The sequence below is a fragment of the Salvelinus sp. IW2-2015 genome, linkage group LG4q.2 (assembly GCF_002910315.2).
Source record: "Salvelinus sp. IW2-2015 linkage group LG4q.2, ASM291031v2, whole genome shotgun sequence".
Classification (NCBI taxonomy): Eukaryota; Metazoa; Chordata; class Actinopteri; order Salmoniformes; family Salmonidae; genus Salvelinus; species Salvelinus sp. IW2-2015.
Genome location: NC_036843.1, coordinates 25,337,626 through 25,352,665, shown reverse-complemented (window position 1 = coordinate 25,352,665; position 15,040 = coordinate 25,337,626). Strand labels below are relative to the sequence as shown.

Sequence of the window (15,040 nt, the reverse complement as noted above, 5' to 3'; positions counted from 1 at the left end):
GAATGTTACGGAGGTGGAATGGATTGCAAGCGAATTCCCTCGATGCCTTGATTGGCCTCAATGCACGCGCGTCCCTGGGGAATTGAATTGGCACTTGAGGCTGGATCTGCTCGTGAACTAACGGTTAAAAAAAATCATAAATAAGCCTACTTCGAATCTTGATCAACATTGCACCATGCATGGTCCGAATGGGGCTAAATAATATAAGTATAATATTAGTAAAGTAAATGCTTTTTTAAATACCATCACATGAATCTGAAAGTATCTACACTACTAATTGCTGAGCGGAGACCTCTGATCCCTCGACTTGACTCTTTGTTATTCCAGACATCCGAAGCACCTCAATGGAAACAAGTTGAGCACGTTTTCCAACGGTAAACATTATCCTTAAGGCATTAGTGGCTGCCATCGAGAGCGGGGGACAGGGGAATCGGCCCGGTCTGCACAAATACGTACACCAGGAACACCCTTATGCTGCTTTTCGACTGTAACATCAGTGTTACGCATTAGACCTAGTGTTACACTAGGCTATACTAGGGACATAGTTTTCCATTGCTAAGGCAGACAGTCCGGACTTGTGAAGAGCAGAATCAAGAACCTCTGCATAATCAGAACAGTTTGTGAGAAGGTGATAAGTTCACAGTTGGCCATTGTTATGATGTAGGCTAAATGCCAGCTGAAAAGTACCAGTGGCCTGGCTTTGGCCCCAAGTGAGAGCGGTTCCGCCGGAGCCATGGCCCAATGAGACACGGGTGCCGGCCCGCATAGATGGAAAGAGAAAAGTCTAAGCCTTTGGGGTAAAACACTGGGGTAAATCCTGTATGGAAATGCACCAATAGAACAGCTGGAAAACGAGCGAGAAAGACTTTAGAGTTCAGTGATCACTAACCTGGAATCTATCGTTGCTATAACAGATGAGGGTCCTGGAAGACACGGACAGTCAGAAGATGGACAGTCTAAGCCAATCTTGACAAAATGCAGTGCAGAATAAGCTTGAGCGACATATGTGTGTGTATAGACGATATAGGCTAGTGTTGATACCCTTAAATCTGTTTCTAAGATGCCGAGCAAACTAAGCTTACTGTTGTGAAGTGACCCTTAGCAACAAGAGAAAGAGAAAACCGTGAGCACAGGTCAACCAACCACCGAGCGCTTTCAGAGCTATAGTTTCTCCTGTAAACAGGAAACAAAGCGTCCGATTACCTACGTGTGGAAGGCGTTCTATATTGCCTGTCAGATGAGTGAAATATAGGTGTAGGGTTAGTCTAGCGCATTCATGGTATGTATCTATACGTTTAATAAATAAACATGACATAACAGCAAACTTCCATATGCTTACTGTTTCATATTCCTTTTTTTAATAACATATTTCATAATAATTGAGAATGTATTTGAAATATGCATTTATAAGTAACTCAAATACATGTTTTTTAAATAAATACATTGTGTTGAATATGCAAATCTAACATTTATTCAAGCTATTAATAGCAAACACATAGTCTGCTCTCTAGGCCAAGTTTTCTGAGATTACGCATTAGACCTATATATWTTTTTTAAATATATACACTCAGTTGAATATCAACATACAACCTAGAAATATTAATTTGTTTCGTATCTCGATTATGCAAGAGGAAAGAGATTAATCAACATTTGTTAAAGTATACACAAATTAACAATCAAAACAAGGCCTGAGCTACTTTGGAATATAAATTAAATGTTTTACACAAGGATAATATATATTTAAAAAAACATTGAAATACAAGTGTATTAGTTGCCTAAAAGGAATGACCAATATAGGCAATGACCTAACGACCAACTCTGACAGTAACTTATTTTGTTTGTTTTTGTTTGTGTATTTATAAGTCAAAGTCAAGGCCTATGAATACTACATCATAAGATTCGTTGGCCTTACTCTGGGCGCCACTTCATGGTGTGCAAATATTCTCAATGTCTCCTGTTATTTCTTTGGTTGGTGAGTGAAGACAGCCTTTACGGACTTTAGACTGTCCATTTGAATTGAGGGAATGGAATATCAATATGTAAGATGTTATTTTCACTTTCATAATTTTGTGTTGATATCACATCAATTCCTCACTGACTATATAGGCAGCAAAAGCCAAACACTTGACTGTATTATTATATTGGGATTATTACATTGGTGGTTTATCCTGTAGCCTAATTCATTGTTATGTATGAGTCCTAATCACAATATTAATATTATAACTTACCATTCCTGTGTAGTGCAACTCATAATTGCAATTCGTGGTGGTAGGGTAACCCTGTCTGTAGTTCCTGTGGAAGAGAGGGGGTTGCCTTGCTGCATGAGCATATGTCATGTCAAACTTTCAGTCCAATAGGAAAGCTGCTCTCTACAAACTCAAACTTTCATTGGCGGACCRAGCCTCCGGGAGAAGCAAAGTTTTGGAAGTCCGGCCCATGATTGTCTGGATTGAAATGTAAACCTGTCTCCCCTGCCATCAGGAAACACATCGCGGATTTGTCCTTCTCGCTACTATCGTAGTTCGGTTATCGCAGTAGCCTACCCGTGGCAGAGGAGAGTGAGGATTTGTGCTCCCCTAGACAGGTTTCCAGACACCAGCGAAACTGGACGCGGAACTGGACGGAAGGTGTAACTCCGAGATCCCAATAATAATTTGTGGACTAAACGCAATGGGTAAGTTTATATGAAAACATTGTGTGCCGATGATGGAGTTAGTCTATAACAGTCACTCGGCCCCGGGTATTCCTGCCTCAATTATGATTAGTCTATATTGCTTGTAAGGCGATTGTATGGATACACCGAACAGTTGTTTTACGCTTCAGTTGGTTTTTACGATGGGATTTTCCAATTACCATTATTAGAAGCCGATTGGTAAAACTAGCCTATAGCATAGATATGCGTAAAACACATTTGTACTGCAACTGTATCTTAAAAGTAAAACACAACGGTATTACAATGTAGCAGTATGTTATGGACAAACGGGAAAAAATTGCGGGGTATTTATGAGCGACTAAAGGTAGAACATGTTTTAATTTTCATCACGCGCTAAATTGGGTTTTACGCATCTGTTTTGAGTGTATTATAAAGACATACATATTCTATATACATCCCAATACATTTAGGACAATCTCATATGCTGTAAATAAGCATTTAATCCGTCCTTAACCGGTTGGAAACAACATTGCAGACCGCATTAGCATTTAGGCATGATTAACAACACTAGTCATAATAGAGCATTGTTGTGATTACAGGCTACTACAGCTACAAGTTGTCTAACTTAAKATGTGTGTTTCATTTAGCTGTCTCTGTATATGTTTCCATGACACCAGAGCCAGCCTTCGGAGAGGTGAACCAGCTCGGCGGTGTTTTCGTCAACGGCAGACCGCTACCCAACGCCATCCGGCTGCGGATTGTAGAGCTCGCTCAGCTGGGCATCAGACCTTGCGACATCAGCAGACAGCTCCGGGTCTCCCACGGCTGCGTCAGCAAGATACTGGCCCGATACAACGAGACCGGCTCTATACTCCCGGGAGCGATCGGGGGCAGCAAGCCACGGGTCACCACGCCGTCAGTGGTCAAGCACATACGGACATACAAGCAGAGGGACCCGGGTATTTTCGCATGGGAGATCCGGGACAGGCTACTGGCTGATGGCGTTTGTGACAAATTTAATCTACCATCTGTGAGCTCCATCAGTCGGATCCTCCGCAACAAGATTGGCAATCTATCCCAGCAGAGCCAGTATGAGTCCAGCAAGCAGTCGTCTCACCAACCACCTCAACCAACGCTCCCATACAACCACATATACTCGTATCCGACCCCCATCGGAGCCTCTGGGACCAAAGTACCGACTCCCCCGGGCATGCACTCCCTCCCTGGACACATGGCTATGCACAGGATATGGCCCTCATCGCACTCGGTAACAGATATTCTGGGGATTCGGTCGATAACAGAGCAACAAAGTAAGCATGATTTTTACTTTGGTACATGGGCAAAGAATTTTCATTTGTTAATGGTTAAAATAAATAGGAAAACGCATGGGTCAGCAGGGGGTGCGGTGCGGTGCGTGTGCGTTCTTTGCGTGTCTGCGTGTAGTGGGCCTTGTCGCAAGGTAGGCAGATGTGTAACTTTTTAAATGTTGAGTTCTGCAGTTTTTTTATCAGGATCATTATTCTACTAATGAAATATAAAATAGTGAACAAAGTGCGAAAATAAATTGGCTTTCTAAGTTAGTGATGTGTTATTTGCCAGAACCGGTGAGTGCATGTATTGGTAAAGTTTAGTTCCTAGTTCAAACGGTTGCATTAAAACAGATGGTTGAAGGAAGGCTTGGGGCGGATGTGTAATATTAGTGGGATAACGAAGGGAAGGCGCAGCGGTGCACGGGGAGATGAACTCAAATCAAAATGAGGTGTTCAAAGCTTTGCCATGCCATGTCTTGCAGCCACACATTTTGTTTTTGCCTTGCTTCAAATACACACCCCTGAAATGCAGTTTCACACGTTTTTAGCCTATCATACTGCTCCAATAGCCTGTGTTGTTGCGTAAAGGCCCTATCTCAGTTTAGAAAACTTGTTTTTGTTAGTTACAGTCATGATTGGACAGTTCGTTTTCACTATGTTACCACAAATACTATTATATTTTGGAAACAATATAGCCTAAATAAATATGACCTTCAACAAATAATAATACCTGGCTTTTCTTGTGAATAAGATTTTTAGGGAGAACGTTTTTTGTTTTAGCAAGGAGAGTGTAAGATGTCAGTCGACCGCCTATGCGCTTGTCATAACCGTGCATCTGTCAGAAGATAGAACGCTCTTGCGTCTCACCGGCTTGTAGATAGAAACATGCCACTCTCCTTAGAGCTTGTATAATATAACTCTTTAGATACCGGAGGCCGCGGCCATTCCATGTCTTAACTTAACTCCGACAATCTAAACAACAAGGCTTCGCCTCTCAAACGCAGCGCAGATCTTCAAGCCGAACAAGAAATCCCGGGGAGGAATGTGTTCTCAAAGAATGCCTTTATAAACAATTTATGCATTTCCAAATTATTAGCAGATGTTTGCGGCAGGTTTTGAAAGCCGAAAATAAGTATAATGTACACTGAATGACGTGAGGCCTTTTAGCGCCACGATCACTTCGCCAGCCTCGAGACTCGTGTTTTTATTTAGAAAAACTTGACTATGATATGGCCTATTATAGATCTGCTGTTGGGTTTACACTACAACATGGAGTGAATACTCAATACAGTAGGCCTATTCTAAGACAAAGAGCGTAAAAAAATATCACTAAGACGCAAATGGCGAGTACAGGCCTCATGCGTAAAACAATAGGCTTAGCGTAAATCTATAGGCTATGCGTAAAAATTCGTAAAATTATATGAGTTGCATTTGGAATATGGCGATATTTTGAAAGGCATTGGTCATCAAATGACACTGTCACACACACACACACACACACACACACACACACACACACACACACACACACACACACACACACACACACACACACACACACACACACACACACACACACACACACACACACACACGATGCCAAGCCAGGCCTACCGCTCCATCAAGAACAAAAGATAACATACATCCTCCCTCGATATAACCTAAGACAGTTTTATGTCAGCGAATGATTATTTAAGAAAAAGACCCTCAAAAAAGACCCAAACCTTTCAGACCTTCAACAAATATTTTAAAAAATGTCTTTATGCACAAAATAGACAACTACAAGTAAAACTTGATTTGTTGAAAGAAAGTAAAGTGGGTCGGGAAAAAAATAATCGATTCAGTGGTCTTCTCAAGTTACAACACTGGTGGGCTTGCTTTTCCTATTCTAAACTCTGGGAACCGTGTATAATATAATATCCATCACGTTCAAAGGGGGAACGGTTCAAGTAAATCTAATTTGTCCCCACAGGAAGACGGGCTTGGTTAAATGTTCCTGGCCATTACACGAAAGAATCGTCTTACTGCATTCCTTTTAGCAATGAGCTGCTTCGGTTTGATCAGTAGGCTAAGGCAAAACCACACACATATACGGGTTTTCCAGGGTTCTGAGGAATTACTTCAGATCATGTAAATAGAGAAATGACTAGGGCTAGGCGCCAACTGCACAAAACGAGTCTGCCTAATTCAGATTTGTCTAAACAGATGCAGAAACGCCTTTTAAGACAACCATAGCCCTAGCCATTTCTCTATTTACATGATCTGAAGTAATTCCTAGCAAATGATGATCGTTACCATTTCAAGTATTCATCGTATTTTTGCAGGATAACTTTTAGTCGGGGGTTTTGCTAAAACGCTGTATAGTTTTGAGGTGACATGAATTCCTACAATAGATGGGAGTGGTCGCGTGAAGTCTCTTCGGTTCAACTCCTCTGACTTCCCTCTCCTCTCTGTCTCTGTGTCTCTTTGTTTTGCTCCATGCAGTTAGTGACAGTTCGTCCTTTCCCAGCGCCAAACTAGAAGAATGGAGTGTTATAAACAGGACACATTTTCTGCCATCAGCAAGTTCTCCACTAGTCAATGGAGTGCAGCATAAATCACCGCATTCTATAGAACCTGAAGCAAAATGCACACAGGTAAAAGGAAACACCTCCTTTCTATAGAATTCCATCCTTATCCATCTTTAGCCTAATTTGTGTTAATCACAAGGTCAAGTACAATATGATGACCTTCAAGTTTAGTGTCTCACACATATTGAATATTCAATATACGAGTTGAGTATGCTTTCTTGGTGCTTTCAATCATATTGACACGCTACCTCCTTCTCTGGAGGTGGGCGGTATGCCTCTAGACAAGGCACCGACCACGGCAGTGTATAAGCTACATAGGGCTACCGTGCTGTTACATTGCTATTACATATTGTAGTTTTGTGTCCATCACTGGCATATGATTGATTCAGTTCTGTGACAAATTAACCACGAACCTGGAACCTCCGGATCCATACATTTCCTTGCAGGTGATATATGTTGACATCTTGACATACAGTGCCTTCGGAAAGTATTCAGACCATATTCTGTTACGTTACAATATTACTCTAAAATTTTATTTAAAAAAAAAAATTCCACAATCTACATAAAATACCCTATAATGACAAAGTGAAAACAGTTTTTTTATTTTTTTATTTTCGCAAATGTATTACAAATAATAAACAGAAATACATAATAAAAATAATAAACAGAAATACTTTATTTACATAAGTATTCAGACCTTTTGCTATGAGACTCGAAATTGAGCTCAGGTGCATCCTGTTTCCATTGATCATCCTTGAGATATTTGTACAACTTGATTGGAGTTCAACTGTGGTAAATTAAATTTATTGGACATGATTTTGAAAGGCACACACCTGTCTATATAATGTCCCACAGTTGACAGGGAATGTCAGAGCAAAAACCAAGCCATTAGGTCGAAGGAATTGTCCGTAGAGCTCCGAGACAGGATTGTGTCGAGGCACAGATCTGGGGAAGGGTACCAACAAATGTCTGCAGCATTGAAGGTCCCCAAGAACACAGTGGCCTCCATCATTCTTAAACGGAAGAAGTTTGGAACCCMCAATACCCTTCCTAAAGCTGGCCACCCGGCTAAACTGAGCAATCGGGGAGAAAAGCCTTGGTCAGGGAGGTGACCAAGAACCCAATGGTCACTCTAACAGAGCTCTAGAGTTCCTCTGTGGAGATGGGAGAAACTTCCAGAAGGACAACCATTTCTGCAACACTCCACCAAGCAGGCCTTTATGGTACAGTGGCCAGAAGGAAGCCACTCCTCAGTAAAAAGCACATGACGGCCCTCTTGGAGTTTGCCAAAAGGCACCTAAAGATTCTCAGACCATAAGAAACAAGATTCTCTGGTCTGATGAAACCAAGCTTGAACTCTTTGGCCTGAATGCCAAGCGTCATTCATGTCTAGAGGAAACCTGGCAACATCCCTACGGTGAAGCGTGGTGGTGGCAGCATCATGCTGAGGGGATGTTTTTCAGTGGCAGGGACTAGGAGACTAGTCAGGATCGAGGCAAAGATGAACAGAGCAAAGTACAGAGAGATCCTTGATGAAAACCTGCTCCAGAGCGCTCAGGACCTCAGACTGGGGTGAAATTTCACCTTCCAACAGGACAACGACCCTAAGCACACAGCCAAGACAACGCAGGAGTGGCTTCGGGAAAAGTCTCCGAATGTCCTTGAGTGGCCCAGCCAGAGGCCAGACATGAACCTGATCAAACATCTCTGGAGAAACCTGAAAATAGCTGTGCAGCGACGCTCCCCATCGAACCTGACAGAGCTTGAGAGGATCTACAGAGAAGAATGGGAGAAACTCCCCAAATACAGGTGTGCCAAGCTTGCAGCGTCATACCCAACAAGACTTGATGCTGTAATCGCTGCCAAAGGTGCTTCAACAAAGTACTGAATAAAGGGTCTGAATACTTATGTAAATGTTATATTTCAGATTTTTTTTTATACATTTGCAAAAATGTCTAAAAACCTATTTTACTTTGTCATTATGGGGTATTGTGTGTAGATTGATGAGGGAAAAAACAATTTAATCAATTTTAGAATAAGGCTGTAATGTAACAAAACGTGGGGGGAAAATCAAGAGGTCTGAATACCTTCCGAAGGCACTGTGTGTGATGCACTGAGAAGCTCATTGGCGGTCGTTAGCGTAGCACGCCAAATGTGCATTTGAATAGACCAACTTTTCCGTACTAAAATATATTGCAGTCAGAGTGCAGTGTAACTTCAGCATGCTGAAAATACTGCATCCTAACTAACACCGTTTTTTTTTTACTGCAGTCATTTTTCAGTGTTACTGTCAGTTAGAGTGCAGTATACCACAAATACCACATTTCACTGCAGTTACCGCACTTTTACTGCAGTTCTAAACTGCGAAAAAAAATGGTGAGGGTTGTAGAGTTCTGTTTGAATGAAACTTTAAATTTAGCAATATTCCATAGCCAAATGTTGTATGGGGGTAACATATTTAATTAGCAATTTTTTCAGCAAAAGCTCTTGTTATTTTGTACTTTGCAGCCACTTGCCTTTATCTTATAAGGTTTAGGGATATCAAAGAAGAAGAAATAAACTAAACTTCTCAAGTCCTCATATTTTCTACCAGTAAACTTGACCAGAGGAATCAGGTCATCCTGCTGACGTTGATTTACATCATTGGACGGCAGGTATCCTAGTGGTTAGAGCGTTGTTGCTGGTCCAATCCCCGAGCTAACAAGGTAAAAATCTGTCGTTCTGCCCCTGAACAAGGCAGTGTTCTCCGGTAGGCCGTCATTGTAAATAAGAGTTCTTAAAAATAAATTGGACACGTTTCTACAGTATTATTATTTTTTCATTCAAGAAGAGAAAATCAATTGGCACAAAACAGAAATAGAGACCGATTGACAGACTAAGATAATCATAACAATCATCGGGGAATTAAACATTTTTATTTTTATTTTTGTGTGTTATTGTTGTATATTTTATGCTGACTTCCTAATTGCATGGCATTTCCGTATTGTCTTAACCAACGTGCTAAAATGACTAATATTAGGCCTAATGTAAATGAATAACAAGAGTGGTTTAAATAATTCAAACGTAATGACACGTTTATATATTTTGGCCAGTGGACTAGGCTACATTTATGTTAACAATTAACCTCCAATAATGATTTGCACGCTGATCTAATAGAAGCTGCAATTGTGGGTAAATTTCATCGAAGCTTATCCCACTAATAGGCCTAGTCGAATAACATATTATATTTTTGTGTGTATAAACGTATTTTAATTCCAAAAGTTTCACAAAGAACATCTCACTAAACTCGGTGTTAGTCTTGTGTTAGAAAATATGGTGCATTTTATGTTGGATAATATATTGACTGCAAGGGTGCAAACAACGTGTGAGGTGGAGGCAAGAGGTGGAGGACACAGAGTGTGAGTGCGAGCGTGCAATGAGTGATATAGTGTGTGTGAGAGAGGAAGTGAGAGGGGGAGGCATGCGTACTTCGTTTGATATATCGTCGGGGGCACGCGAGATAATGCCAAAACTAATCCCGGGGTCTTGACGCCCATAACGCCTAGTGGAAAAAGGCACACGGACCTTTTCAAATTGTATAATGTGAAGTGAATTGATCGATATTCAAGTATGGTGTTATCAAATGTCTTTGATGGTTTGTTGTTAAAACACGCAGCATTGAAACCCCTCTTGAGACCAAAAGACTGGCGAGTTATGACCAGTTGATGATACATGGAGACCTCGATTTATTCAATAGACTACCGTTTGATGCATCAATGGGGACAAATTATGCAGAAAAACACATGCGGTGGTGATATAAGTCGTTCGGATAAAAATAAATAAATGTAAAAAAAAAAGTAGGCCTAATGCATTTTTCAGATAGTCTATACATGGCATAATCAGCCATAGGTCATGTTATTTTTAGATTATGACTTTATTTTATTCCAAGGTTTCAATAGCAAATTATTTAGTTTTGAGATTTTGTATGTCAAAGTCTGATCTAAAGCCATCATCAGAATATAAGAAATACTTGTAATACGATACATGTTAAACTATTTGGATTGCAATTCGTGCGGTTTTAATCGATTCAAACGCCCCATTTTCAAAGTATGGCTTTCTCTGCGTGCCACAGGCTGCTATAGGCCTATAGTTGTCAACGGGACTTCATTTGTTGATGATGAACTAGGCCTACTGATGTACTAAATCCTTTCAAATTGGAGCATATAGACCCATATTTCAAAGCACTCACTACACACACACTGCATTCGGCACACACTTTCACAACACAACGCAACACGCCTGCCCTCTCCCTCTCCCTATCCACATCCACAGTCCCTCCTTATAATACAAGTAAACTTCTGGCGACTCAATTAAGGAGTGGGGATTTTCAAAAAGCTGAAGGATTCATTATGTCCAAATATATTTTTTGCTAAAATAATGTATTTTTTCTTTGTTCAAGTGTCAGCGAACAGCTCACTATAGGCTATGCAGCTGCAATGGCACAGCTATTTACTGATGAGAAATATAAAAAATAAATAACTCCTTCCCAATGACAGGTCAATAAAGCATGTATAGATTAATAACAAATACAATTTTTTTTTATCGAACCCACACGCAAACATTTTAAAATAATCAAAAACATACAATGAATTCAAGATGTAGTTTATTTTTTGGCTTATAGCTACAGTATATGCATGCAGTGCCTGACGTACTCTTACCCGTAGGCCTACTTGAGTTGTCCCAGTCGCGCGCCCACGGGGCAACGTGTATCATGTCACTCTTTGGAAAAAATAATTGGATCATTACATTTCAATTTAAGGTAACAACACGCATATTCACAAACAACGCCAGCGGCTCGGATGTAATCTTTAAATACCTTTCTTACGTGCCAGTAGTCTAGAGTCTATAGGATCGTTTTCATCAGACATAATAGCAACATAGTAAAGACCATTAGGTTTTGACTGACATGTTGGATACGACGGCATTTTTCCTACAATTATGATTTATTAGCCTATTAGGCGAAACCATTTTATGCATTTCAATATGGTCTACTGTTGTCTAAATACCTCGAGATTGGATTAGAATAAATATGATAAAATATGTATTATTACAGACTGCCTTGTACGTTTTCTTATTTCAATGATCCTTATTCAATGATCCTATTCAGTGGGCACCTATTCCAATTTAAATTACTTGTATCCATCAATATAGGCTATTTGTGATTAATCTCAGGTATGTCGTCTTGTATAACATAAAGGCATGAAAACGATAAACAAAAAGAAAGCGAATTATGTAACGAAATAGAAAACTAGAATTCAATTGGTAAGCTTTTGGTAAGCTTTTCCATTTGACAGAATTTACTGTAGAATGATAGCCATTAAAATAACTATTGAGAGCCACAAGCAAGCAAGCCTGACTTTCCATTTAATATTTATGAATAAAGGAGGGAGAAAAAAAAGTTGGCCTATACGAAAAGCAAGTCGTGTAGAATATCAGGATTCGATCAAAATGAATTTATTCATGTGACGTGTGCATATTGATTTATCAATATCCAACACCGGGAAAATAATTGTACCAAATGAAGATATGTGCAACATGGGCTATGTAGGCTAGGCTACTTTACTAACCATTTCATTAGCTTTAAAATCATTTCAATATCTTGAAAAAACAAAACATAAATGAAAGGCTGTGTAGGCCTATGGAGAACATTAGATAGGTTAACCGTAAACTAAAATACCATGATGTAAGTAGGCCGACGGCATTTTGCTTCGTGATATACAAAACATCCCTTAAATATAAGGCTCCATAAAAACTAAACGCGTTTAGAATCTGAGTAATGCACGTGCAACGTCATGACTGTAAATGTCCATCGAAAGAAAAAATAATATAGGCATTGGGTCTTATGTCGAGGAATTCCTGGCCAAATACTATACAGCAACGAAAATGATCTCTCTTCCGCAGAAACCACTCTGATTCCCATAAGTCATAGAATAGACCACACACGGATATAATATCTAAGGCATAGTGTTGAAACAATTTGGTGAATTCTCAAAGTTATTTTTTGTCATGGTGCCAAAACGTTGCTCATGCTTGTTTAACCCTCTGTTCATTTCTGTCATCCCACATCTCCTCTCTCCTCCCTCTCAACAAAACCTAAACTTCTCCAAATTCCTATTTTATTCTGTCCACATTCACACTCTCTTCTCCTATCTCACCGGTCACCTCTCTACCGTTAACCTACAGTACAGTACATTCTAGCTCAACCCTAAGCCTCACCATAACTCTCACTTCTCCCTTTCTCTCTCCTTTTCCTCATCTCTCTCCAGTCCCCTTCCCTCAATGACCACCTACACCACATTTCCCTAATGCCTCTTCTCCTCCCCTTCTGTCTCTCTCCTCTCTCTCTCTACCTCTGTGTAACCTGCTCTCTCTGTCTCTACCTCTCTCTACCTCACTCTACCTCTGTCGAAGCTGGTCTATCCTCACTCTACCTCTGACTAACCTGGATCTCTCTCTGTCTAACCTGATCTCTCGCGAGAGAGAGAGAGAGAGAGAGAGAGAGGAGAGGAGAGAGAAGAGAGAGGAGAAGAGAGAGAGAGAGGAGAAGAGAGAGAGAGAGAGATGAGAGAGAAGAGAGAGAGAGAGAGAGAGAGAGAGGAGAGAGACGACGAGAGAGAGGAGAGAGACCCGCAGGTTTGACAGAGGTAAAGTGAGGGTAGAGAAATGGAGACCAGGTTTAGGCAGAGAGGAGGGAAACAGAGACGAGAGTCAGGTAAGGGGTAGAGAGAGGTAAAGTGAGACGGGCTCACCATGCATGGCACAATAGTGACTCAATCCCCCTGTCATTGCCATGGAGCTTTAGGTCAGTGTGAGAGGGTCGACACCATAGGAGAGACTACATCCCATGGCTATTACATGTTGAGAACTGGGGCTCTCAGAAGTGAGGTCTCTAGAGAAAGGGACGCCAATGACTGATTGTTAAACGGCTACATATGTGAAGCTAGCTCAGCAGAGGTGAGAGAACCAGCTTTGTAAGATCTAGAGAGGTAGAATGAGGTTAGAGCCAGAACATGACGATAAGAGACGGCCACAAGTGACTCTGGTTCCGACCCAGGCACCCATATGCATGGCTAACAAATGTGACTCTCCGCATGCATGGCTATAATGTGACTCTCCCCATCATGGCTACATGTGACTCTTCCCGCATCATGGCTAATTGCACTCTCCCATGTGAAGAGGAGAGACACATGGCTACAGCGAGTGTGACAGTACTCAGAGGCTTAGAGAAATAAGCGGCATCATATAAGGCAGAGGAGGGAGAGGTTAGACACAATGTAGAGTGAGGTAGAGAAAGGAAGACCAGGTTTGACAGAGGGTAGATTAGGCAAAGATAGAGGAAGACTGAGGTTAGACAGAGGTAGAGTGAGGTAGAGAGAGGTAGAGAAGAGGAGAGACCAGGTTAGATAGAGGTAGAGGTGAGGTTGAGAGAGAGACCAGGTTAGACAGAGGTAGAGTGAGGTAGAGTGAGGTAGAGAAGGAGAAGACTGGGTTAGACAGAGCTAGAGTGGGCTAGAAGAGAGAGAGATGAGAGACCAGGTTTAGACATATGTTAAAGTGGGGTAGAGATAGAGAGGAGAGACCAGGTTAGACAGAGGTAGAGTGAGGTAGAGTGGAGTAGAGTGAGGTAGAGTGAGGTAGAGAGAGAGACCAGCTTAGACAGAGGTAGAGTGAGGTAGAGTGAGGTAGAGTGAGGTAGAGAGAGAGAGAGACCAGGTTAGAACAAGAGGTAGAGTGAGGTAGAGAGAGAGATGAAGAGACCAGGTTAGACAAGCAGTAGAGTGAGGTAGAGAGAGAGAGAGGAGAGACCAGGTTAGACAGAGGTAGAGGGAGAAAGAGGAGAGGCTGGTTCGACAGAGGTAGAGTGAGATAGAGAGAGAGGAGAGACGAGGTTAGAGACAGAGGTAGAGTGAGAGGAGAGACGAGGTTAGACAGAGGTAGAGTAAGGTAAAAGAAGGAGGGAGCAGGTTAGACAAATGTAGAGTGAGGTAGAGAAAGGGAAGAACAGGTTTGATAGAGCGGTAAGATAAGGCAAAGATATGGAGAGACTAGGTTAGATAGAGGTAGAGTGAGGTTAGAGAGAGAGAGAGACCAGGTTAGACAGAGGTAGCGTGAGTTTGAGAGGAGAGACCAGGTTAGACAGAGGTAGCGTGAGGTAGAGAAAGGAGAGACCTGCGATTAGACAGAGGCTAGAAGTGAGGTAGAGAGAGAGAGAGAGAGATCCAGGGTTAGACAGAAGTAGAAGCTGAGGTAAGAGTGAGTAGAGAGAGAGAGAGAGAGAGAGAGAGAGAGAGAGAGAGAGAGAGAGAGAGGAGAGAGAGAGAGAGAGAGAGGAGAGAGTAGAGAGAGGAGAGAGAGAGAGAGAGAGAGAGAGAGAGAGAGAGAGAGAGAGAGAGAGAGAGAGAGAGAGAGATGAGAAGAGAGAGAGAGAGAGACGAGACGATCGAGGTTAGACAGAGAGAGAAAGAGAG

The 15,040-nt window shown here is 41.5% G+C and overlaps 1 protein-coding gene and 1 long non-coding RNA gene across 3 annotated transcripts in view; both read left to right on the top strand.

Moving 5' to 3' along the window:
• Positions 1 to 2,475: 2,475 nt before the first annotated feature.
• On the top strand, positions 2,476 to 13,045 carry LOC111963503 (paired box protein Pax-9). Of its 2 annotated transcripts, none has more exons than XM_070443435.1 (3): positions 2,476 to 2,674; positions 3,331 to 3,963; positions 12,756 to 13,045. In XM_070443435.1, exons 1-3 carry the CDS (start codon positions 2,671 to 2,673, stop codon positions 12,779 to 12,781), a joined length of 663 nt encoding a protein of 220 aa, XP_070299536.1. In that variant the 5' UTR covers positions 2,476 to 2,670; the 3' UTR covers positions 12,782 to 13,045. The 2 variants fall into 2 exon arrangements, with proteins under 2 accessions (XP_070299536.1, XP_070299535.1); XM_070443434.1 differs by having other exon boundaries at positions 3,301 to 3,963.
• A 1,301-nt stretch (positions 13,046 to 14,346) lies between these two features.
• The window catches only part of LOC139027686 (uncharacterized), a 1,994-nt gene continuing 1,300 nt past the window's right edge, over positions 14,347 to 15,040 (top strand). Inside the window, exon 1 of the long non-coding RNA XR_011479808.1 lies at positions 14,347 to 14,392. This is a non-coding gene — a long non-coding RNA (uncharacterized lncRNA). The remainder of the gene's footprint in view (positions 14,393 to 15,040) is intronic.

What these genes read in the sequence shown, in the direction of transcription:
- LOC111963503 (XM_070443434.1), top strand. An exon ending in GTCGATAACAGAGCAACAAA is followed by an intron (nt 3,964 to 12,755) that starts GTAAGCATGATT and finishes GTTAACCTACAG; the next exon opens with TACAGTACATTCTAGCTCAA.